General features: G+C 35.9%; 1 protein-coding gene across 1 annotated transcript in view; it reads right to left on the minus strand.

Moving 5' to 3' along the window:
• The window catches only part of LOC134657189 (homeotic protein Sex combs reduced), a 53,816-nt gene extending 35,752 nt beyond the window's left edge, over positions 1-18,064 (minus strand). The window contains exons 1-2 of the mRNA XM_063512746.1: positions 17,880-18,064; positions 12,790-13,669 (exon numbers count right to left, since the gene is read on the minus strand). Coding sequence (XP_063368816.1) covers positions 12,790-13,537 — 748 coding nt within the window. The 5' untranslated portion in view covers positions 13,538-13,669; positions 17,880-18,064. The remainder of the gene's footprint in view (positions 1-12,789; positions 13,670-17,879) is intronic.
• Positions 18,065-27,189: the final 9,125 nt, after the last annotated feature.

Consider the following 27,189-nt stretch of genomic DNA (forward strand, 5'->3'; position numbering starts at 1 on the left):
CAATTTAAAGTGGTTAACCCACTAACTGTGACCATTTTAGATACTTTGATCAGATCTTGTCGAATTCTAAGTCCGCAGTGATCTTGACATGAGTATTTCAACCCTATTGGGATTGTGATAGAGTATACATTTGTATACAATTTTTCGAAGGTGTGGGAGTCTGTGCTAGTCTTTTGAGTCGCCTGCAGAGATTTATGTTTTTATTTAAGCATTAATGATTTAGTGTGAGCGATTAAACTATGCTAATTTGTTGTTTAATTGATATTAACTGGTTTAGTAAGTATCTCGAAGTAGCTTCGTACATGCGCATTGCAATTTATACACAAAGATTTATTTGCGATTGTTTGGGTTTTATTACTGTCTCACTATTGTAGGTAGTAATATTGTTTTTATTTATTTTGAGTACGTAAGCTGTTATTTTCTTTTTTATGCCTTGAATATTCGCAAAACACCAGGCGCCTCTTCCCCTCTATACTTTACGATCTGTTAAAAGACCCAAATTCGCTGTCCAAATTAACACGAAATAAAAAAGCCATCGATGCTTATAAAAAAGAGCCAAGGCAGAAGATAAAAGCTTAAAAAAGGCCCACGTCAAAACATTTGATTGTATTAATATTTATAGGCAGCCTCAGGAAAGGGCCGCAGGTGAAAAAAAAATGTTTATCAGCCAGTTTAGCTTTTAAGGAAACCGCGAATCTTTTGTTGAAGTTATTTATGGTCGCGAAAACAATTGCAGTGTTACCATTATTTCACATTTGACAGCAATAAGTGTATTATATTGTTTTTTGCGCCGTCCGATGAAGACGTCGTGGCGACTTTATTTAGTTCAACAATGGGCCACAGCTCATATTATTGTGCGTGAAGTGACTTAATTCACCGATATCATAACTGTAATAGTAGAAAAAAGGTACTCATTGTGCTCTTTTAACGGATCTTGTATTCTGGTAAAAAAGCAAGCTTCGAGCCTAAACTCAAGGGGACGATGGGCAAGGGAGGAAGTATTAACGTTTCTATGATCATTGATAATTGTTTAATCAAGTCGTTTTCATAATTTACCAAGTTCACCAAGTACAATTTTATAGAATCTTTCCTTCCATACCTAGCCAGTCCTGATATATGCAATTTTAATATACAATTCAAGAAAAAAAAATCGAAGTTTGACCTTAATTTCTTTTAGGGTTACGTATTTAAAGTTTCATTCGTATATTTATAAATTTTAAATTGTTGCCACGTGAACCCAATTTACCCTTGCAAATACCCAGAACAGTTGAGTAACGACTTGAGACGCCTATGCTAATTCAAAATGTGCAATCTGCAACTGCATAATCCTCGTATACCTCATATACGTATTGTATATGCTTCAAACTCGAATTTGAATCTTAGGTGGTTGGACGAAGGTAGTTTTTGCGATGTTGTCAGTGAAGAAGAACGAGGTTGTGAAATGCATGTGCATCTGAATGCAGTTTGTGTGCCTTTATGAGCATCAGTCTGCGTCGGAGGCGACACGGCTTATTGCAATGGAATTAAAACTCGTAATAGTGTTGGGCATTCATTTTAACATATGTATGTACATATAAGGAAAATCTTTCTTAGACTGTTCACTCATCCACTTTTGAGTGCATGTTGTAAAACATAAGGTTAATCAACTTCTTCATGTAACGCGATGCCTTGGTTACATCCGCGTGGTCACCTTTAAAAACAATTATAAATTCTGTGGAAGTTATAAGCTCAGTACTTAAATGAACGCATTAAAAAAGTATTAATAAAAAAAATTACTGACCCTTTAATGTCTGCTCTCTAGCATTCAAGTTATATCGAATATTTGATCAAGTTAAGCTCTGAATTCACCAAAATTACTTGCTATGAGTAAATATTACGGTACCTATGACAACATGCTACAAGTTGCACAAAGTTAAACTGAATAATTATACGAAATTACTGCTGACATAATTATTCAAAGCTAAAAATAAAGGCGCTAAAATTGCCATTAATTCATCGCCTACAGTCATAATATCGGTGAGGTAACGTAAAGTCTAACTAGTTCTAGTAATAGCTATAATTACAGAGTATAGGTATCTTTAAGTTTTTATACCTAAGCATTAATATGCCACACGCAACTAATGTCACAGTTCTATAGGAACCAGTAGAGAAACGTGATACCATTATGTATTGAATAGGCACAACATTGTATGTGTTACTCACTGACGCCATTATGTGTGACCGGGAGTGTAACGTATACCGAAAAGTCATAGATATATGTTTACTTTATTGTAAATGTTGGCAAGTTGCTAACCTATTCGAGTTAAGTAGTACGTTGCTAAATTGTCATTTTGAACAGGTTTTCTTGGCGTTAGAGTAATAATATATTACTCTTAAAGGTACCTAGTACGATAATCCAACATGATGTATATCAATTCATTTGCTTAAAAATATACACATACCTAAAATATCATGCCATGTTAAAATTTAAGAAAAAAGCAAGTTTAAAAATAATTAAATTATCCATTAACACTTCGCTGTGAAGCTATCTTCTTATTAATCTTTACTTACTTGTATGAGTAGTTCCTCAACCGTGCTTCCTTTGCTTTTGCCTTTAAGCGGCCAGTACCTACTCATTTGCTCAGCGTTACTATAATGGTTATATTTTAAAATACTCTAAATTTTTCGCTATACCTAACTAAGACGACGTCACGTCCTGATTGACCAATGAAAATGGCGTAACAAATCGTTAAACGATGAAAATCCGGTCATAACTCCCAGCCTTTAAATTTTGCTTTCTTCATTTAGAATACTGTTACGTCTAGTAAGAGGAATAAGTGTTCAGACATTCAAAATTTAATTCAGGTACCTACTCGTACCTACTGTTTTTCCTTATACGGTGTATTGGGTATGATTAGGCAGTCAGCACACATGCAAAGACATACGTATTCTATTCCTATAAGGTCGTAAAGACTATGTTACTTTAACCATTCTTATCCTTTTTAGAACATAACAACAGCAAAATACCATTGTGTACTTGTAAAGGCCATAAGAACACGAACATTTTGTGATAGTTCATACTTTTTAGACCTTTTTAGATTTTTCTGTACGTTTATTCAAAGACTAGGTTTACGTAAAAGATAATGTGCTTCGAGGCTATGCTGTTTGTGTTAGTTGGTTAAGTATCTCTTAGGTGCTACTATTAGTTTAGTACTCGTAGTTAATTATTTCCTGTATTTAAATTGTTTTCTAGTTCAAAACCTATTTTAGTATCTGTACTGATATTATGAACATGTAGGAGTCTTAATTTGATAGGTATTAGTTTTGTATTAATTACTAGCCATCTTGAAATTTTAATTCTTCTACATATTATTATATCGTTAATCTTTCCAACCCCCCTTTTTACTTTAAATTGCAATCGCCATTGCAACCCCTTACAGAATTAAACTCTGGGTTGAAAACTATTCTTTAACCCTTTTCAGGTCTTATGTGAACTATTTATAGTTTTGGCTTGTGATTCTCACATTTATAACGTTATAATATATAATTGGTTACCCGCTAAGCTTCCTAGCATATGCGGAAAACCAATAATACTCTTATTTTAGTGTTACAGAAAAGCTACTGTGTCGATCATGTTAGTATTATACTAAGCATAATTATTAAAAGCAACTGTACTGTATTAATACTATCAGCAAAATACCTATCTAATTATAAAATTATAAGGCATGAAATCAATAATTAGTACTCAAGAAAGTTAATTTTAATAATTATAGCAGTAGAAGTGACGAGTTAAATATAATTCATTTCGTAAAGGGCAAAAACACCTATTGCGTAAAATTATACAAAAAGTGTAAAAAGCTTGATTATGACGGACCATGTAATGTGCAATTTACAATTAACTACTAATGGTATTTAATGTTTGGTTTCAACATCAATTGAACAAAACCATGTTTTTAGGGTTCCGTACCCAAAGGGTAAAAAACGAGACCCTATTACTAAGACTTCGCTGTCAGTTTCGCTGTCTGTCCGTCCGTCCGTCCGTCCGTCCGTCCGTCCGTCCGTCCGTCTGTCACCAGGCTGTATCTCATGAACCGCGATAGCTAGACAGTTGAAATTTTCACAAATGATGTATCTCTGTTGCCGCTATAACAACAAATATTTTAAATAAAATAAAATAAATATTTAAGTGGGGCTCCCATACAACAAACACGGTTTTTTTGCTCTATTTTTGTTGATGGTGCGGAACCCTCCGTGCGTGAGTCCGACTCGCACTTGGCCGGTTTTTTTTTAGATGCATATTTCTATGTTTTCATTATAGAGATTTTTACCGTTTTTTGGGGGTTCCCCATACTTAGAACTGAAACTCAAAAATTTTTTTTCATCAAACCCATACGTGTGGGTATCTATGGATAGGTCTTCAAAAATGATATTGAGGTTTCTAATACCTATATTTTTTTTCTAAACTGAATAGTTCCAAGAGACACTTCCAAAATGGTAAAATGTGTGTCCCCCTCCCCTGTAACTTCTAAAATAAGGGAATGATAAAACTAAAAAAAATATATGATGTACATTACTATGCAAACTTCCACCAAAAATTGGTTTGAACGAGATCTGGTAAGTAGTTTTTTTTTAATAAGTCATAATCCCCAAATACGGAACCCTTCATGGGCGAGTCCGATTCGCACTTGGCCGCTTTTTTTTTAGTCTTCAGGTAGTCAAGTCTACAAACTTTACATGAGTCTCGTGTTAGTCGTTTTTCATCTAAGCACGATATATTTATGCAACAGTGTATATGCAATTAATAAACATATCAACGAACCGTCCAAAATGCACAGCTGCATCGATATAGCGCTGAAAAACGCCTAAACGGTACAGTTGCGTGTGAAAAACCATGTTTGTTCGTACCACTGAAAAACGCCTATAAATAACGTAGGTACGTGCGTGAAAATAAAAGCATGCAGTTATTTAAAGCTAAACCAGGTGAAAAATAGTTGGCATCGGCCCATTGACTTGAATATATGTATGTACTTTTATTTGAAGAGAAACAGTCATGTATAAATAAGCAATATAAAAGCTTTTTGCACGCAACTCTCGAATTTTTAAGAGACATATAAACCACCCAAAGAACAATTCGCGATACCAACATTTACGTTATTATATTATAACTGCATAATACTCGTATTTTTGGTATAGTTACTGGGTTTTATGTTTATCGTAAATGGATAGACTAACACGCCAGCAGACGTGTTACGGGTGGCTTCATTCACGTGATAAAATTAATGTCACTTTGTCCTAACCCTCACATACAACATACAACTATACAGCTTCGAACATCATATCCGTACAGGGGGCCTAGCCAAGTTGACAATCATTGTTAGAAAACGCCAATCGAAACTTAAGTAATGTATGGAAATAGTCATGTGTAAATCTTTGCCTTTCGTAATTAAGAAGCTGAATCTCGTACTGAATTCCAAGTCCATACGCGTGATGTCGATGGTTAAACCAGATGAAAAATAGTTCGCATCGTCCCCTATATTTTATTGGCTAAAAGTTGCCATCAATAATTGAAGGAGAGTCTCGCGGGACCGGGGTTTAGGGAACTCCAGTCGGTTTTCAAACTTGTATGTAATTGTATTTATGAACCACATATTGTCATTTTAATTTAAAGTTCAGTAAAGATTTATTGTTACGCCTTATAGGAATTAGGTTAAGTTAGGTTAGGTTAGGTTAAGTTTGTTATTATAAACACATCACCGCTTGCATAAATTTTAATGAAAACATAATTTTAAGCGCATTAGCAACGCATAATAATATGTTTTTGTATTTAAATCACTTCACCGAAGCTACTTGTTAACAATACGCTTTTACTGTTATAAAATAACATCATTAACCATGAACTTCTTACAAGTTCTATCCATCCATATTAAATAATTAGCATAATTTACTCCCACTTAATAAACTTAAGCGCTAAAGAATAATCAACTTCATTTAAAACGGGGCGTGGCCCGACAGTGCAACCTAATTAAATAAAAACACGCATACACCAATACGCAAAGTTAACCGCACAAAAAAGCCTCATAAGCGTGAGAAAGGCATAGAAATACGCCTTTACACTTCTGACGGTGTACGGCTTAACTTAAAGGACTCGCATCCAGGTCATAATGAAAAAAAAACTAAGGCGTATTTTAGCAAGAACTTGCAAAGTCATTGCCGCCTATATGGCCGCGGTGGTTGGGGCACTAATCCCTTTTATTTATTTTCGTTAACCAGTTGTGGTTTTTTTAATCCTTGCATATTGACGGTGCGAGGCGGGATCTGCGAACTAGATTCCTGCCGTATCTTCGATCGAGGCCCTTGCGCTCACGAAGTGTACCTAACTGCTTTTGAATTTAACTAAGAAGCCATTTTACGGAATATTAAAACTGTGTTGTAACTTCAATGTGGTGCTAAATAAAGTATAGTTTACAGTCAATAATATTTAAGTAAGTAACTTGAAGCGAAGTAAGTAGCCAAATTATTGTGTTTTTCTATAGGTAATCTTCTCTTTAACCAGTACAATGTCTCGTTGTATTAATTTAATATTCTTTTGTACTTCCAAGTAAAATACTTAATTTAAGTTGCATTATTTGGCAAAACTGCTAAGAGTAGGTATTATGGTGGCGTCTCCCGTGTTACTCTTATAATGTAATTTTTAATGGAGCTTTGATTAATAAGCCTGAGGATAACTCTACAACCATAATTACTAATATCTGGGTGACCGAGCTTCGCTCGTAAAACATATAAAAACTCGAAAATGCGCGTTTTCCCAGAGATAAGACCTAGCTAGATCGATTTTTAAAGATATTAATATAGATCGTTTAAAGGTATTAGATTTAACATAAAGCTTCACTTGTCTCCTGCGTTACGGTATGGAAAATAATGGCGTATGAAGCCAAGACGTACCTACATATTTAAATGCACAATTTTATTCACGTTTGTTACTAAAATAAATTTAATTTAAAATTTAATTGCCAATAAAACAAACAAAAAACGCAACGTAGCAACGACACAATGGGCCCATAGCATAATATTGTTTGAGTCATATTTTACTCACTTGGACTTGATTTATTTATGGACTCAGACGGCCACTAATCTTGCTTGGAATTTAATTTGTTATTTATTTACTAATCGGTAGTACAGGTACGAGGAATGCAATGTAATACGCTGAAAAAGGGCATAAGTACAACTGAGTTCAAATGTGCTTATGGCCTTATCAAATGTGGCTGAAAGGCCGTATGTATATTAAGGCCTGCGCGTGAGTCGATACAGCAGTGGCAGCGCTGTTTGAGCGAAATCCGTTTGCGGTTTGTTTTAATGGCACAATAATATGACAAATTGTATGACTATACCTGCATAATTGTATAACTGCGGTTTTTGGATGATATATTGTGACATGTTTGATGTATGCAATTATGCATATCATGTGTCAATAAATAAATTAAGTAGAAGGAAAGTTTTATAGCTACGTAAAATTTGTCGCATAAGTATGTATGTAATGCATTATTGTGTTTATTTTATTTTATTATACCCGTCCACAGAGTTTACCAAAAAGTAGCTAAATATATTTTCATAATTCTATTTTCAATGGCATACCTATAGTTAGCAAGCATCGGTTAGAATTTAAACAAATAACATATATTTCTTAGTTGTGGATAGCTACTACCTTTAAATAAAAATAAATAAAAAATAAAATGCATTTATTTCAGACTTAAGTAACAAATTAACAACAAATTATTTCATTTATTCTTTCTATCTAAACAAGTAAAATAAATAAAAAATACTTTTATATAACTTCAGCATTCATAATGTTGACAAATTTTGAGTAAACGCGTTATACGGTAGTCAAGCATAAGAAATTTTATATTTTTTGCGCACTTATAAATTATAATACAGACACATTAAACATGCCGCATATAAAAGAGGCACCGCCGCGGTTGGCAGAAAATCGCATAAGTAATTATATTGAGTTTGCATTTATACATAATTCATTAAATAATTACTCAATGTGTGGATCAAAGTTATTCAAAGACATTTCATGCCTGTATATGAGAAGAGATTCTGACATTCAATTTTAATTTTAAAAGAACTCGCATTAAGATTGAATTTCTAATATTTTTTTCTTTGTTCCTTACATCACTTTGGTTCTGGTTATGCAGGTTATCCCTTCACTCGCTTCATAAATTAGTGTTAAACAATGTTAAACGTCATTTATCATACAGGTTTCAACGAGATCTACAGTCAGCTTATGTTAAGCTTGCGTAGAACTGTCGTTTTTATTATTTACAGGATCGGTCGTCAAAATAATGACTTGAGGTTTGTATTTATGCCAGAATGACACGGTGGTAAACACGATTAGCGCTTCAAATAGCCAAAATATTTGATGAGATGATTTTTGATACAAAAATGTGTTTAAAATACCTACCAGGCTGTATGAAAAGGCACTATTTACATAATATGTACCTAAGTAAAGTAAAATAATTTATTTATCTGCATAAAAAAATACCTAAATAATGAATTTATTAAAAGATACCCAATAAAATGGTAATAGCTGTTTACCTATGTATGTATTGCAACTGTAAATTTATCATTGTATAATAACCTGTCAGTGTTGCTTTTTCTTTCCTAAGTGACTAAACAACATGCCTTACGAAAATATTACCATGAAGAACAATGAAAACAGACTTATTCCAAGCACTTTGACTTATGATTTATATGCGCAAACAAGCGTACTACGGACGCGTATATGTGCATGCAGCTCGGAAACAAACATATCCCTTTCCTCGAAATGGAATAGACACGTCACTCCATAGCGTTTGCATGTAATTTCACAAGTGCTAAATGTATAGAAATCTTGGTCTGCACGCATAGCGCATGCGGCGTCTCGTTTGACTTATTGCCTTGAAGCACGTAAGGGTTGCGACCTCCGTCTTTTCTATTTGCATACTTGCCCCGGTCAGATACGGTTAGTACGTATCTAAAAGTCTTAAAAGATAGGTACCTATGCTTTTTTAATATGTAACAGAAGTCCCATGAGACACAGACATATTAGATATAGGTAGGTACTTATTGAAACGGGTCACTCACGTAGCTTAAGATTGCTCGAGGTAATATGTTTTAGTTGTACCTAAGGATATTTTATAGCCAAATATCAGTCAATAAGCATATTTGGGCTATGTTCAGTAGGAATAGAATTTCAAGTAGCTATTTCAGCAAGTAGAGGCTTGAATCATCTACCTATAACACGAGAACGAGTAAGTACCTATATTTACTCCTGATCGTGTTACTTTTAACTTTGTTAAAATAAAATATATACCTAATTGAAATCAACAGCCACTACGCATGATTGGGATTAGCAGGTTATTAGCAGATTTTATTTTGTCTCCTGTATTACTTTTTCCTTGCGTTAAGCTTAAAACTAGTGTCCGACCGAAGGTTCGGTTCCGGTTTCGGTTTCGGCCAGTTTCGGCCAAAAAATCATGTTTCGGCCGTAGTTTCGGTTTCGACCAAAAAACGGCCGAACCTTTCGGCCGGGCCGAAACATACGCAATGGTACTTCTTTCTATGAAACTAAACTATGTGACAAAGACCAAAAGTTGTGGAACAAGTAGGACAATGTACTAATTTATGTATACAGAAATTAATCGGTTTATTATTAAACACAATTCCACTAATGATGGGGCCACTGAACGGTCTACGCAGTCTTAAGAGGCTGTCAATACCTAATACGCGCACACTGTCTAATTGTATCGTAGTAAATGAGATAGCACTGTCGCACGTTACTGGGCCTGGGCAAGGGAATAATAAGAAAACTCATCATCTTCCTCGCGTTATCCCAGCATTTTGGCCACGGCTCTCCCGAGTCCACTTGACAACTAATCCCAAGAATTAGCGTCGGCACTAGTTTTTACGAAAGCGACTGCCATCAGACTGACCTTCCAATCCAGAGGGTAAACTAGGCTTTATCGGGCTAGTCCGGCTTCCTCAATGGTAAATATCAAATGATATTTCGTACATAAGTTCCGAAAAACTCATTGGTACGAGCCGGGGTTTGTAGTGTTTGTACCTGCGACCTTTGGATTGAAAGTCGCACGCTCTTACTCACCGCTAGGCCACCAGCGCTCAAGAGAATAATAAGAAAACTATTGAAATAAAAATAATTGTGGATTATTTGTGTAATATTACTCGTTAGCGGTTTAGGTATAAGTAAATGTTTTGACAAATTGATTTTAATTTCAGACAATTAAGTCAAGAAATAAAGACATTAGAAACGTTTAATGGTGATTTTAAGACCAAAATTTGCAATTATTTTCTATCGAGCCGATGTCGTTCAATCATGTATCGAGTGCGGCCCCGGTCTTAAAATATATATTAACATAGGTATTAAATATATTTTTTGCTTCACTAAATCAATTAGTTTTTCTTAAAAGACTACCTGCGGTTTTCATCGATTTTTGACAAGTTTTGAATCGTATCTCCTACTTTTGCACTACAGATAGATTTTTATAAGACAAACGGCTATCGGTTCTTCAATCTTTATCTCCATTATTGTCTACCGGATTTTGAAAGAAATTGATACTATTTTATGATTTTTTTAAACATTGTCTAAAAGAACACTTTTTTGTATCTAGATTGCTGTGAAGGATATTACTTATACGAAATCTACATATTTGGGTTCGTCTTTGACGTGTCGTAAAACGTGTTTTAACTAGGGTTTTAATTTTTAACGAATTAACACAAAAGTTATAGCCAGAAAACCAGTTTTTTGGCCTTAAATTGTTCAACTTTGATGCCAAATATCTCGAAGACAATGAACTTTGAAGTAAATATGGAATACTATATTGCTTAAAGCCGTTGCTGTTAATATGATAAGCTACAAAAAACATAAGAAAACTAAGGGATTCAGATCGAAGGTCATTGGCGTGGCGGAGCCCCTTAAGTAACATCAATTTCAAGGGCATTGGGTGTTGACAGCCCCGTAATATGAGTTTAAAAGCGGTTTTATGACATTTTTTGAACGATTTTAACAAGTCTTCAAAAGTTTCGGTTTCGGTTTCGGCCGAAACTAGAGCCAAAGCCGAACATTCGGTTTCGGTTTCGGTTTCGGCAAAAAAACATGTTTCGGTCGGACACTACAGTTAAAACTTATTTGAAAATCACCAGCGATAGCCAAATTTGGGCAGGAAAACATAGACTGCAAAATGGAATTAAAATATTATGACTAACTTTTATAACAAGGCCCTAAAACAAATAGTCTTCATGATAAGTAGATGGCTGATATACGGTAGTTATTGGCCAAACACGGCGCACCTAGCAGCAAATGTCAACGGCACCGCCCCCACTATGCAAATATCCGCTCCTATTGGCAGTGCGACGGTTCATAGAGGTCAAACTTCATTCCTAACCTAAGCCATGATGTCCAATTTAGGTGCCTACAATGCGCGATGTAGTTTAATAACTAAAGAATCTTAGATGTTATAGTACAAATGATTATAAATGATTGACATTCACTAGTAGTTTCTTAAAAGCATATGTACAATATACCTATCTTCCTATAACGACCAGCGACGCCAGAAATTCCGTTGTGGCTGTATTACAGCCACAACGGAATTTCTCTTTATCAATTTCAGTTAGGCAAAACTCACGACAAATATTAAAACTCACACATAATATATAACGCGTGTAAAACTATTATAACCCCGTAGGTATACGTCCATGCTATTCAAATTATAAGTCTAAAATACCTAAAGATTAACATAATTATCATAATTGCAACTAAATTATTATTATGTTCCAAGAGCTGGCCGCAGCCTTGATCGTTGCTCTACTTTTAATGTTTAAAAACTAATTGCACTAAATATGCCAGTTTGAATCAACATTTTATATGAGAATTTCGCAAACACGTCTCTAAATAGGTTATCGTTAAGACATTACACCAATTAATCTATGTCTGTAGTGTATTAGCTGGTGTAGTGGGCTAGTAGTTGGTATTTTGCATATTGAAAAGTAAAAGATTGTGCAAGTGTGAACCTTGAGAAGGTCATGGAATTCGTCAAACAATACGAGTCTAATTTCTGGGAAACAGACGGCAACATGTGCGCGCCTTTATCTCAGACATCTACAAGTGACAGCGGCTGCGGCAACCATCTTGCTGTCCTATGCTTGTAATAATATCTTTTGTTTTTTGTTTAACTCACACGTTTGCGGGAAGGATAATGAAGATAAAACGTTTTTTAAAAGAAACAAATGGTTCTAAAATCAAATTAAAAACGTATCAACTTTTAACCCGGTTAACACCAGAAGGTTATCATTTGCCACGTCACTGTGACGATGCACTTTCATCATTAGGAGAAAAAAGGCTTCGGATGCAAGCGCCCGACGTCCATTAATGCCTTATTATGGACGCTATTCATCAGCTTCGATCGTACATTAATGTACGCTAATGTTTTATAAATAGATGTATAATTTGCTTTGTCTACACCTTGGACTATTGACTAACAGTTAGTTTCTATTACATCAACTATTGGTATTTGAACGAGGGCGTGGCGGCCTCCGGCTTGTTAAACTAACGAGGAAGTCGATCCATTTGATTTAACGGTGGTAAAAAGTGTGAAACTTGTTTATTTTAACGTGTTACTGTTGATATGAATTCGTAGTAAACCAATAAGATAGATTACTAATATATCAACCTATGTATGATGACACGACCTAGGTTGCAAAGCAAATTTTTTGTGAATTATTAAAATCGTTTATAAATGAAATTAAGTTACTTACTTTGTCCTAGATGCACCCGCTTCATCCAAGGATAAATTTGTGGAGGATTCGCCGACGCGTTGGCAGATTTAGAATTCTTCGTATTATTAGAACTAGAGTTGTTAGCCTCATTGCTTTCGTTGCTGGACGTACTGGAAGCTGGACTCGAAATGTTCTGGTTCACGTTCGCTTTATGCTCCACTGGAGAAGCGATGGGTGTCGTCAGACCCAGCTTAGACCCAGTTCCACCCTGTACGCCAAAGCCGGGCGAAGTTCTGCCGGGGCCTGATGATGTCGAGAGATCTTGTGGCGATGCGACGCCTGTAGTGGACGTGGAATCAGCGAATTTACAACTAGCGCCACCCGCTTGGCTGGGAGGATTAGATATCAAATTCGGTGAAAGCGCCCCAGGGCTCGGATTTGAATGCTGATGCATATGACTGGCTGTGTTTGCAAGTCTTTGTGGATGTAGTTGTGTGTAGTCTATCATGGTCTGTGGCTGCATGTGCGCGCCTGCGGCCGGCGCGGCGTACGGGTGTTGAGGGTAGTGGTGGCCGACTTGTGGAGGAGAGTAGCAGGCGTTCGGGTAGGCCGAGGCGGCTGCCGCGCTTGGATTGTAGTAATCCGCTCCCGGGGTCGGCAGGCCCGGGTGCCCGGGCTGGTCCACCGGCGTGCCCGTGCGCCCCGGCGCCTGGTTCCCGTAGCACGAGGCTAGGGAGTTCACGAACTGGTAGGAACTCATCCCGGCGTTGTAGTTTAGGTCGTTCATCGGTAACAGCGTAGTGTCCTTCTTGTCAAGTTTACTCTACTCTTGTCATCCTTCGGATGTCTGAATGGTCTAGTCGGACATGTTAAGTGCTGTTCGCAGTCCGCTTCAATTGTCCGAGCTTGATTGATGGTCCTGCGATAAAATGAGACACATTAGTTGGTCAAGTGTGTGCTCTCGTTAGGAGGGCACTCAGTAGAGTAACGAAGGAAGTGACTATGGAGACTATGTACTCGTATGTTGTTATTCATTCAAACGACGTATTAGTGATAGATGTTGTGCGAGAATGAAGTTACTGTCTAAGGAGGTGCTTTTAATGTAGACGTGGTGTTATGATATGACAGATATTTGTTTTGAGAATGAACTAACTGATTTTGAATGTTTTTGTATGTTTGTAATGAAACCGAATGTCGGTAAGTATTAGTAGACAGTCTAGCCATAATAAAAATAATTTAGTTTTTTTAACAATAATTTTCACTAGCTCAAAACAACAGCAACATTTAACGTAATCGTAACAGCTTAGAAATTGTTGCTTGGGTAGATAGATATATTAAACTCTCTTTGTCGTGTCTCTTTTTCTGATCTGTGGTTTGGCCTAGGTGGTTGACTAGTAGAAAATTATATTTGGCAATAAAGTTCCTACCTTTAAACAAAAAAAGACAAAGTCATGATTTATAAGTTGAAGGGCAAAAAACACATTTGTTTGTGTTTTTTGGCAAGGAAAATATGTTTTAACCTCTAGCCGCCCATACGTAAATGAAATTTTATTTTGTCAACACAAAGTTCAAATTAGAATGGAACAGGAGACCTTTTTATAGGTATTTATATGTACAGTCAGCTGCAGAGAAAGGTGACCCCCCCTGCATACAATCAGTGTATGCAGGGGGGGGTCACCTTTCTCTGCAGCTGACCGTACCTTGTGGATTATAACATTTTTAATTGATGAGAGATTATAATTGTAATTGATTATAATACTTAACTACCTACTTAGTAGCACGGATAACCGTGAAGAGGTTGAAGTTTACCATAATACATACATAGGCATACACTCACTCACACGAAAACAACGTAACTCCCTATAATGAAAGGAATTCCAATCAAAAATATGTCTTAGATCACGACGTAAAGCACCAATAGAGAATAAGGAAGCTGCGCAAGGGGGGTCTATTCTAAAACAATAAATTAATACATTTCAATAAAGTGCTACACATGTCAAGTGTATTGAAGGGCAAAAAACACAAACAAATGCAAGGAAAAATATGTTTTAAAGCAATAATTTATCTTAACAGCAATTTATATGTACCTAGTGGATTATAAAAATTTTAATTGATGAGAGATAATAATAACTATACGTGTTATACGTAGGCATACCTACACTCAAGGAGGAAAACAACGAAGGTACCTACCTAATTCAAGGAATTCCAATCAAAAATAATTCTTAGATCACGATTTAGAGCACCAATGGAGAATAAGGAAGCTACGCAAGGGGGGTCTATTCTAAAACAATAAATTAATACATTTCTATAAAGTGCTACACATGTCAAGTGTATGCGGAAAAAAGACGCCACGTGTTGGCCCATAAAAGTGTCCGCAGAGCTTTATGGGTGTAAGCGGTAGGCCAAGCGCGATTTACGACGTATGCCGGTGCATATGTCTTTATGAGCAAATTAGCAGTCATTGTGTATGTGCTGGATTTACAGTCGAGTGATGAATGTGTGAATTTGAGAATTGGGGATTTGGGAAGGAAATTTGCGGAGTTTTATCGGCGTTGAGCTGAATTCAAGTACGCAAATCTTGAAGTTTAAGACACTTTATGATGTAACTTTGTGACGGGGCCTCTATGCCTATAGTTTGTCAAAGGACTATCTCATTTCAAACATAGACAGAGATAATCATACTATCTTTGTCTTAGACCAGTACTAGGTCACAAAAGATAAGGATAAGTATAGGTTTTTTGGTTCTTATTTACTGACAAATTGGTTTGACCAACTATATTTGAAACTACGAGTACCTATCATATCATATTATAAGATTCGAGAAAGATGATGTTCTATCTTATTAACTCAAAGGTTGATTCTTCTAGTTCTAAATAAAATCAAAATTGTAACACGCGACGGTACCTATGTAATGATTGCGAATCTTATTTTTTTAACTTACTTAATCTATTAAGTAATTATCTTATATACGATTTTGAAAATAAGGTAAGTAAGGAATATGATGCAAAATATTAATTGTAATCACAATCCAGTAACTACAAAGGATTACACATCAAAGATTAATTTGTTCTGTTTTGGTCCCAAATTGTGAATAAAATTGTAATTATGTACATTTTTCGTGTCTTATTAATATGAATATGTACATAGATATAGATAAGTAGGTACTTACACCTATGGTGACCATAGTATTCAAACGTAAAACTTGCTAAATTATATCCGTCACTTTGAGCCTACATACTTAGTGCATGACTATCATAGTGACTACAACTGTAAGTAAAATTAAATATAATGGACTCAAACCTCTAGTAACTTAGATGTTGTTTTATTGACTAAGTAATTAACTTTAAGAATCAGTACCTAGTGATCGGTAGCCATGGTTATGTCTCTTGTGTTATTCTTGTATAACATGTAAAATACTTGTATTATATCAAGAAAAGTTTGATTGATCGATCGATTGATGTATTTACATAAACAACTGACTGACTTACTGATTATAGGTAACCTAATTGAAAATAATCTTTAAAATCCATGCTTAGAAGCATTATATACCTAGTACTAGTAGTATCAATACAAGTACCTATTTATTCAAATAACTTTGTTACTTTTGTTTTCTATGTTAACTACATGACTGAAAGAATACTTTAGAAGAAGATTTAAATGTTTAATACTGTGTTAAAAATATGGTTTTGTTTGTAGATAGGTACAATAGAGTACATACCTAGTACCTACTAATTAAACTCATGCTGACTGCTGAAAAGAGGTTTTTTTATGATTTAAAACACAAGACAAGTTTTCTTTAATTTTCGTACATCCTGTAAATTATTTTAATATTATTCGTTAGTGTTTTTTTCAGTATCTTAATAGTGAATGAAACAACTAGGTAGGTATATGTACATATGTACCTACAGTACATAGTTGTACCTACCTACCTACAGACTTTTTTATAAAGATTTAGTTAATCAGATTTAAGCTCCATGAAAGAATAGCATTTCTTGATTTCACTATTCGATTCTTATTAAATATGTACCTACTCTGATACCTTCTTAGTTTATACAATAATAATATGAACGTCTATACTTCCATGGCTGATGGCACTGGTTTTACATTTTCAGCAATCAATCTTCAATTAAGAAAAAAAAAGGCGAAAACCATTTACTAAGATTGTTAAAAAATGGCAAACTGAATTGAATTTAATAAACCTATGTCGGGCCCAAAAACAAACAAAAGTTTCAACAAAGTTCAGTATCAAAATAATCCATATTGAAATAAAGACGCTGACGTGCCCTCACATGTGTCGGTTTATTTCAGTCGGATTTTTGTCGTCGTCCGGTACGAGTTAAATGGGCCGGACGATTTCGATGTTTTTTCTTTTAATTTCATTTTATTTTTCTAACGTTCTCAGCTTTGAAGAGGAAACGGCTGACTGTTTTAATTTTAATTCGGGCATTGATAGCTTGTTGCAAGTGTCTTGTTTGGTTTAGTTTTTTAGCTAGTTTATTAGAAAGGAAGGGCTTTTGTGTGTTGCGTTCAGTGTTCAGTTCTTATTTTTATTTTAGATGATGATTTAGGCAAATATATATCTATCGCAATTGTTTGATATTGTCAGCTAGATAGATACCTACCCATCTAAATCAGTTTGATTCCTATTATTAAAAAGTGATTTGTCGCGAAAATCTGGTCTATTATGATTCTTATTGTCCATTGTAAAACAAATACCTATTAATTAATATTTAATTTCTAATTTGAAGAATAATTTGAAGTAAAAAACTTTACTCAAACAAAGTTCAAATAATTAATAGTCACCGGAAACTTGTTTAAACCACTCAAACTCACTTTGTAGTCAAATACAGTAAGCTTTCAAAGATTTAATATGCTTTAAATGTCCCGTGTCAAGTGGACAGTTGAGATCCACCGCAAAGAGATTTACTGCGACACGCTTTGATTTTATGACTACTCAAACACTATCAATTGACGATAATTTTCTAAGAAACTACATCTTTAAATTTAGTGTCATTCAAGTAATTGAAAAGAAATGTGAGCTTTAAGAACTTCAGTCCAATTTTTTTTACCGCGTACTTTTCAGCCGAATTTTCTTTTCATAAATCCAAACAAATCAAAACTATACTCACACTAAATGTCAATAAATAAAAAAAAAACAATCACAACCGATTCACAAACATCACTCACTTCACAGTTTAAAAATCGAACTCTTATTTTAAAAGTCCGGCAAGTTTAAAAATCGAATGCGTCCGAAAAGTTCGGCGCGGCGCGGAGGAAAACGGCTCGTGGTTTCCCGGCGTCCGAGCGACGAATGCGTCTCGAGCGAGCGATCGCGGCGAGGTGGGCCGGGCGGGGAGGGGCCCACCTGAGCCGGCGCCACGTGCCCGCTCGGGAGGCGCGCCCGCGCCCGCTCCCGCTGCCGCCTGTGCTGAAAGTGACGTGAAAGACTCACTTTTCATGGAAATGGGGTTTGACGAAGTGTTTAAACCACTTACGTAGACATTTTATTACCTACGTACTTTAAATACCTGGGTAAGTTGGTAAAATTGCTATGATGAAACTAGGATTTTATTTTCATAGAGATGTTTTGAAGTATTTCATCGTATAAAGACAGACGAGGATCGTTAAAAATATGTAATACGTTTTAATTTATTTTGATAAAGTGGTTTATATGCATTATTTTTATTTTCGTAAGACTTAAAGTTATTAAGAGCCACCTGCAACATTCACTAACCCGGGGTTAACCGGTCCAACCGGGAGTTACCATAGTTACCAGTACAAATTGACACTGGGTTAACGGTTTAACCTGTAGTGTGTAGGTTTTAGATGAAAGGTAGTAGATTTTATAGATAACTCTACTTACTCTACCAATACTTGTCATTGTCGAAATATCTATGGTACCTTCTTATTTCATTAACTGTAAATATGTATTATTCTAGGATTGTCTGGGAAATTTTTATTAGGTGCGTACCTAAATAATCATTTAGGTACCTATAATCATAGGTACCGTAAAATGGGGTGAGTAGGGTTCGCGGGGAGAGTTGGGTTATGAATGGAGAGAGAGGGATGAAAGGGGGTAAAATGGGATTTTAAGACTACTGCTACAAAAATAATGTATTCCAATTTAAAATGGAGCTATAGTAAATACTCATAATAGAAAAAAATCGAGCCAACAATCTTCCAAAATCACCTTTGTATGAAATTCCATCTCACTCCAATTACGAGGGACTACGGGGTGAGGTGGGATTCCCTGTTTATTGTCAAAGTTATGAAATGGAACTACCCAAAATAAAATAAAAACTAAAATACAAACGTCCGGAACACTTATTATATACACCATTCAGTTTGCATATGTAAAAATAAAATGTTATCGAGGTCTGAATGTCAGTTTTGCCCCTACTCGCCCCATTTTACGGTACTTCAATTAAAAAAGTCACTATTAAAATATACTTTATTCCTAACGGAGCTATAGATTTTACAACCTAACTTTTAAATAACTGTGTATCTTACTAGTCCAAAAAATATACTTAAGATGGAGGCACCAATTTTAGTAGACACACCAACCTTTTAGTTCTGCTTAACTCCATTCTTGACCTACTAAAGCCAGCTTCGTATATAGGTTACGTTGGACTACTTTACATTGGTAACGACCTCAAATGAGGCCTAAAATACCAAACTAACCAAATACTTGTAGATTTTTCTAATACAATATAAATAAAGTAAATAAAAAAAAACATTTATAAATATATTTGTTTCTGAGGTACAATTTTCCGAAGATTTTCCGTGATATCGACAGATTTTGGCCGCCATTATGGAGGAGGCGCGACCCTACATATCTGAAGTTAAAAAAACCTCCAACAAAACGTCAATAATTTAAACATGCTTTTGTTTCAGAACTTCACAGGACAGCATTCTGCTCCGTCGTTCTTCACATTTTATGAAGCCAGCTGTGTTCCAACAGGGCAAAGAAAAATAGGGCCGGATTCGTCTCTACTGTGTTAAGAAAAAGTTTTATCACTGAATAAAGAAAACAAAACAATTATCACCGGTATTCCTCAAATACTTACTAACTCTAAAAAACAACACCTCGTCTTCCTCTGGTTATTTATTAAGGTTGGATAAAGGACAATTTTATATTAAGACAGGTTTAGATCTCACAATGAAAAATTGTTTACTTCAGTAGTTTCCATATTTAAATCGTATTTCAAGAAGTAGGGACATAACTAAGATTTCCGTGCCCTATCTTGTTTCGAGTTCACAAAGTCTGCCTGCGGTAGGTTAGCAATATTTGAAAATATTTGAACATAATACATGTATAGGTATTATGTGACATAAGCAAAATAGCTAGCTAGAGAAATAATGATTTAATCTACTTTTATCGAATTTAAACTGTTATGAGACACTAATGAATAATTTTACGGTTTAGACTCACTTGTTCTAAGTCACTCGCGCGACATACTTACTGCTTACTGCTGCTGCTGCTGCTTACTTACTGCTGTGACTGTTAGTGCTTGACAAAGGAGACATAGGCTCTCCGAAACATGTCGCGCGATTGACATAAAACAAGCGAGTCTAAACCGTAAAATTATTCAATGTAAATAATGCTTTAATACATTTGCCCTATTTCTCACATCAATTATTCTTACTGTAATTTAAATAGTAAAATAGTAATAATTATGGATGTAAAGTAAAACTATTTCCACAGCAAAACGTCAGTAATCCGTCATAGCCCAGTACCGGTGGCCGCGCGGACGCCCATGCATCAGGAATGACGTGACGGACGGAATAAAAATTACCAAGCACAAGAATGAATTATTTAAAATGCTATTTTGAAACAGATGTTTTGTAACGGTTGCAGGTTTGATGTGGAAATATGAGTAATATGACACTGCGAAAAGTACTTTAAAGTTTCGATTTATATTTAAGTTAGTCCCCTGCGTTACTCAGAAAATATATAATTTTTGAAGAGCAAATATATTTTTAAGAGCAACTCCTGATCACGATAGGCTAGGCTATAGGCTAGATTGTTATTACCTAAAGGTATCAGTCGACATTTTGAGGAACAAATCAAATGTCTATAGGTAGCTAGGTATGTGTATATGAGATCCATAAAGTCAGAAGTCTCAAAATCATAGGTACTACTCTATTTATGCGCAAACCGCCTCAAAAAGTATCTAACTGTACTTGATCGTGACGACGTTCAAGTTGAAGCTATCTTGAAGTAGATACTATGGAAAACAAGAAAACTGCAATTTTGACGGTAAAACCCAATAGTGTATGTATAAAATTATACATATGTATGTTAATTTATAAGGTATATGTAATATGGGCCTTGTTGCCTGAATTAAATTTTAAAATAAATAAATAAATAAATAAAATATATACTTTTCAATATAAGGTAAGGAATTGACCGGAACCTACAACTTTTTTAATTCATTGTCTTTAATCTTCCCTAAGCTCTTATCTTACCTTACTTACTTTTTCTACGGTATTAAAAGCTTGTCGGCATTTTATATACCTGACGACATTACACTAACTGGGGCCCGTTTCTCAAAAGCTTGTAACCTGTAATACAATTAGTCAAGTGGAAGTCCCTTTCTAAAAAAACCTGTCAAAAAGTGACATCCGCTTGTACTACAAGTCGCAAGATTTTGAGAAACGGGCTCTGGTTATAGACTAGTATCAGCGTCCCCACGCAGCCCAGTGCCGGTTGGGGACTAATTGGCCCATTTCTTTAATTAGCTACTAATTATATTACAGCTCGAAACGAGTGCGAGACGAATGCCTGCCGTTAGAATAACGACTGTTTAGATTTATTCTTATGGACAAGCTTTTAATAGCTCTGTGGTGTGATTGAAAATCAATGGAAAGTTGTTTGTGCGTTTACGGTTCTGTATTATGTCACTTGGGTACTTTCCTACTAGTCAAATCAGATTTTTAGGGTTCCGTAGCCAAATGGCAAAAAACGGAACCCTTATAGATTCGTCATGTCTGTCTGTCTGTCCGTCTGTCCGTCTGTCCGTCTGTCTGTCCGTCCGTCACAGCCACTTTTCTCCGAAACTATAAGAACTATACTGTTGAAACTTGGTAAGTAGATGTATTCTGTGAACCGCATTACGATTTTCACATAAAAATAGAAAAAAAACAATAAATTTTTGGGGTTCCCCATACTTCGAACTGAAACTCAAAACATTTTTTTCATCAAACCCATACGTGTGGGGTATCTATGGATAGGTCTTCAAAAATGATATTGAGGTTTCTAATATCATTTTTTTCTAAACTGAATAGTTTGCGCGAGAGACACTTCCAAAGTGGTAAAATGTGTGTCCCCACCCCTGTAACTTCTAAAATAAGAGAATGATAAAACTAAAAAAAATATACGATGTACATTACCATGTAAACTTCCACCGAAAATTGGTTTGAACGAGATCTAGTAAGTAGTTTTTTTTTAATACGTCATAAATCGCCTAAATACGGAACCCTTCATGGGCGAGTCCGACTCGCACTTGGCCGCTTTTTTTAGAACTGTCAAAACGATTTGCCATTTTGGAATTTAGTGACGTCACGGTCAACTCTCCTACTTTTTATATTTCTATCCGATTTATTAAATATTAATTGTGTTTTAAAATAACTGCTACCTATCTATGTTTTTCTAATAATTATCTGGTGCTTTATTTCGTGCACGGTGTGAAATAAGTATCCAACTTTTTTATTTTTGAAGTGAAAACTTCTTTAGCGGCGCTGGGCAATTTTTGAGGTAGGGAAAAAATGATAAACTCGAGACAGCGTAAGGCGATCACGTGACCGTAAGCCCCGTAAGGTGGCCACTCATAATTTAAATGGCATTTAAATCAATAAAGAAAAACTCAATGTTATTTGACATTTATGTTGCGGACTCCTTTTCAAGACTCTTTACCTATGTTCAAATAATTTGACGTTGTCATGGCAGTATGTACCTAAATAAACATGTCAATGAAAAAGTGTGATCTTATTTGAGAATGATAATAATATACGTATATAATAAATAAATAGAATACCTCCGCTAAACGTATGTATCGTGTTACCGGGCGTCGGTAACATAGTGAGGTGAGTTTCCACTTCTATCGGCACTCCCGGAGTGCAACCGTTGTTGCTTGTTTTATTATAAATGGGTTTACTCATGGCCACAGACTAGCCGAGGCGAAGACGTGGCCTACGATGGAGCTCGCCCAGAAGGTGCCTGTTCACCCTTGATTTGAAGGTTTGTGTTGAATTGTTTTCTACCTAGTTGTTGACTACCTAGTGAATGTCATAGATTCGCTAGCTAACTCTGTGTGGCGTTTGAAATAGGTACAAACTGTGGCCATGGTTAATGTCAAATTTCTATTAAAATATGACGTTTACCAATCGGGATGTCCGATGCTACGAAAAGTCACGTGACTATTCCATTCATTATTTAAATTTCTATTAGCGTATTCTATTGCCATCTTGGCGATGAACGATTGCCATCTTGGCTAGGCTCCCAGGAGCCTCGGTCGGTGCCTTCAGTCCACAAAAACTCCTAACCAAACACTATTAGACGGCACCTACCGTAATTTATTAACATTCCTTCACTTTCCATAAAATAACTTAGAAAAACCCTTTCAAATACATAATTAAAACGCAATAAACGATTTCTAAATCCATTTTTTGTCTCCTTCTCCTCCGTAGTGAGTGTAAAGAAGGGATTATCCTAGGTCGTAAATTATCAGGTGAATGGCAACATGTCGCGTGACCTGTTGATTATTATGTCGTAATAAATTTTGTGGCCCATGGGGTTTGTATATGGGGCAATGTCCCTTTGGGTTTGGGTATTTTTAAGTCAGGCTAGGGTAATTCCGGGGCAGATGGCCACAAGGGCGAGATGGAACGTTGAAATATTTCATGGAGTTCAAAAAACTGGCTAATTACCCTGGACTTAAATACTCTAAACTGTAAAGGCATAATGAACTTAGGTAGGCTAAATATATTTAAAGAAAGGTAAACCACGTGTTTTAGGGACATGTTAACCATTCGGTATCTATTTCACCAACTTGACAATTATAAACTCAAATAAAAGCCTTCAGTAAGAAGTGCATATACTCGTACTTGGAAAAATTCGACCTATGCCGCTGTGGCCCGGTGGCCGAGTGGCAACAGGTACCTGCCGCGATAGCAGAGGACGCTGGTTCGATTCCAGCTTGGGGCACTGGAGGCTTGGGTCACTTTTTCTTAGTATATGACATTTATTTCAGTTTATAATTTATATAGTAGTGTTTCTACTTGAAATAATAACAAATTAAAATATTTTCTGAAAATAGTTTAAATTGTTCTAATATGAACTTGACAATTGTCAGCTAACAATGACAATTTCCATTTCTAGGTATATTTCTGAGCCGGTAATGCAATAATATGTTACTCTTCGAAGGCCGCAAAAATATGTGACACGCTGTTATGGCTCTACAAATAAGATCGTGTCAGATATTTTTCCGGCCTATTTAGAGTAACATATTATTGCAGGTGACTGTCTACTTACTGGTTCCAATCCTACTTACGGCCCGCCTGATGGTAAGCAGTCACGTAGCCTGTGGGGGCCTGCAACTCCAGAGGTGTTACCTACATGCGCCTCCCCGACCCTCACTCCGCACCCTCGTTGAGCTCAGGGGCCTTACCATGATGTCCTTATTGCGATTCTGTTTAGGACCTAAACTGAATCGCTAAGGGACGGAGCTAGGATTCAGTACAAAATCGCAATAAGGACATCATGGTAAGGCCCCTGGTAACCTTACTCACCGGCAGGAACAACACTGTGACTACTATGATACTTATTTGGCTGCGGTTTTCTGTAAGGTGGAGTTACTTCTCCAGTTGCAGGGCTCTGCTCTAGATCTGGAAATTCTGGAATGATATCCGCACATACACATAATTGGGTATTTGACTGTATTTAAAATAAATTATTTTACACAATGCATGAAATAAAGCACCAGAAGATTAATACAGAAACGTAGACAGCAGTAATTTTTAGACACAGTTTCTATTTTAAAACTCGTATAAAACTATAAAGAGTAGGTAATTTGATCGTGACGTCACATGCTAGTGTTTCATATAAATTCCATTGTACCAAAACCGTTTTGTCAGTTAGAATAAGAAACTGATTTGACTAGTAGTCAAATACCATATTGTCTTTGATAAAACGTGAAATGCCAGCCATTAGAATGTATGGGGCCCATATAATTTTTGTGGAATTGTATGGGGCCCAATGCATTCCACGACTCTTCTCTTTCCGAACAGACTCTACCACTTCTTTGTTTCTCGAGTTTTCCCTTGTCAACTCTACGTATTTACGACAAATTTTTGATTGGGGTATAGGTAAATCTTGATTCTTAGTAGGTAAAGTGTACCTACCTACATTTTATCTACCTACTTACCAACATCGTACTCGTACCTATACATTTTTATGACTCTATTAAGTTCTATAACTATCTATTCGTGGGTAGTAAAACTTATAATTGTTAAAAAAAATACTCATAAAATTAAAAATAACCATATTTACGTCAACTCCAACCGTTTAAAATAATATTCCATAAAAACCTTGAACTTAATTCCATACTCACGCTTACATTTTATCTATAAAGATGGCCATGTCAAAGAAATTCGTGATTCCATATAATAATACATAATTACTTAATCCATTGTAATGCAATACTTAATTTGCAATTGAATAAAAATTTGCATGTAATCGTAAAAGACTCATGCTGTCCCTTTCACTCTAGCGGATTCTTCATAGATTAGAGCGAGACGGATGCAGCGCTCGTATTGCGTTGCATTGGGAGCATGCCTATTGCAACGCAGGGGGGCGGGGTTTGTTGCGTGCGATCCGGCGCTGTGATTGGTGGATACAAGTTCGAAAGTGGGGTGTCAATGTGTTTCTGAAAGTTGGTAGAAGTTTTTAGTTGGAAAACTTAAGAAATTATACAAAATTTTCTTTTTTTGATCCATCTTGAAGACGAGAATGGAATATTTGAGTCTTTATAGTTTTAGTTTTAGAAGTATATTTTATGGAACCTAGATGCCTAGTTACTTGCCTACCTACCTAGTAATACTTGTTTGGATATCTATAAAAAATATTTGTAAATACAATAAATACCTTATAGCTAGATAATACATGTATGCATATAGGTACCTTTAGTCATGAAGGTTAGGTAAGAAAAAATATTGGTTCTTTTTTGGCTCTATACTCTATTCGGCAATAGACGATATGGAAACATTACCTATAGGGCAATAACGATTTATAACTCAAGATATGTTATAGGCGTTCCAAAATTGAAGCGCTTACCTTGTGACAAATTGGACAAGTTGCCTTTAGTCGCGGCTGGACAAGCGAGAAATGCGCACGTGCTAACGAGCTCCAGCACACCGAAATAGAAAGAGACGAGCTTATGTTTAACAACGAGTGTGACAAAGATGGATGGAATGAGAAAATTAATCAAAAATAATAGATTTCTTCGTAGGCTCAGAAATAAATATGGAAGTATTTTTTTTGCTCCTCAAGTATGAGTATAACCTATCTATGGTTATATAATATCATTGTAGGGCAATTAGATGTTAAATTTCACTGTTTAAGTACAGGAGTGGTTAGCCTACACCATATCCGATTTTTAATTGTTCATTAGTGTTTCTGACGGGCTTAGGTAGGTAGTAGGTGGTGCCTGTAGGTAGGTACATACATACTATACATTTTGAACTAGGAACCATTATCCAAAAAATGGTTCAATTGTCCCCGGTCTACCCTACTCTTAAAACCACCTAACTACCTATAGGTACACTCATGGGCAAATTTAGAGAAACGCCGAAAAAAGTTTAATTACTATTTTGACATTACTTCAGGTGCTGTAGTAATCCAGTCATTAAAACTTTTTTTTTGCGTTTCTCTAAATTTGCATGTCCATGAGTAAATTTACATACCTACCTAGGTATACCTAGTCCATTATTACTATACAACTATGGTCTACAAGTTCTCTATCTTCTCTTCTTTGTCGTATCTAGGGTTTGCACGACGGATCTGAAATGTATGGGAATATCCGCGGATCCGGATCCAGATCCGGATAATTTCATACATTTCGGATCCGAATTGCAAACTCTAGTCGTATCCTCAAGGCTGAGGGACGTGACAACCTGACGACTATGGACAATCTTCACCAGTGCTCTCCAAGCCGCTCTATCTTGGGTCCAGTGCATGCTAGCCTGTAATGTGGCTTTGGTCTCTAAGCTGGCCATACACACTAGGGTATGCCTGCGCAGTTTTGCCAACTGCACAGGTAAAACGTAGCGTATGTGGCATTAGACTGCGCAGTTAAGTAGGTATCTAACCAGCTTTAAGCTGGCCATACACACTAGGGTATATGGTAAGCCTGCGCAGATTTGCCAACTGCACAGGTAAAA

The sequence above is a fragment of the Cydia amplana genome, chromosome 2, assembly GCF_948474715.1.
Source record: "Cydia amplana chromosome 2, ilCydAmpl1.1, whole genome shotgun sequence".
NCBI classification, from domain to species: domain Eukaryota; kingdom Metazoa; phylum Arthropoda; class Insecta; order Lepidoptera; family Tortricidae; genus Cydia; species Cydia amplana.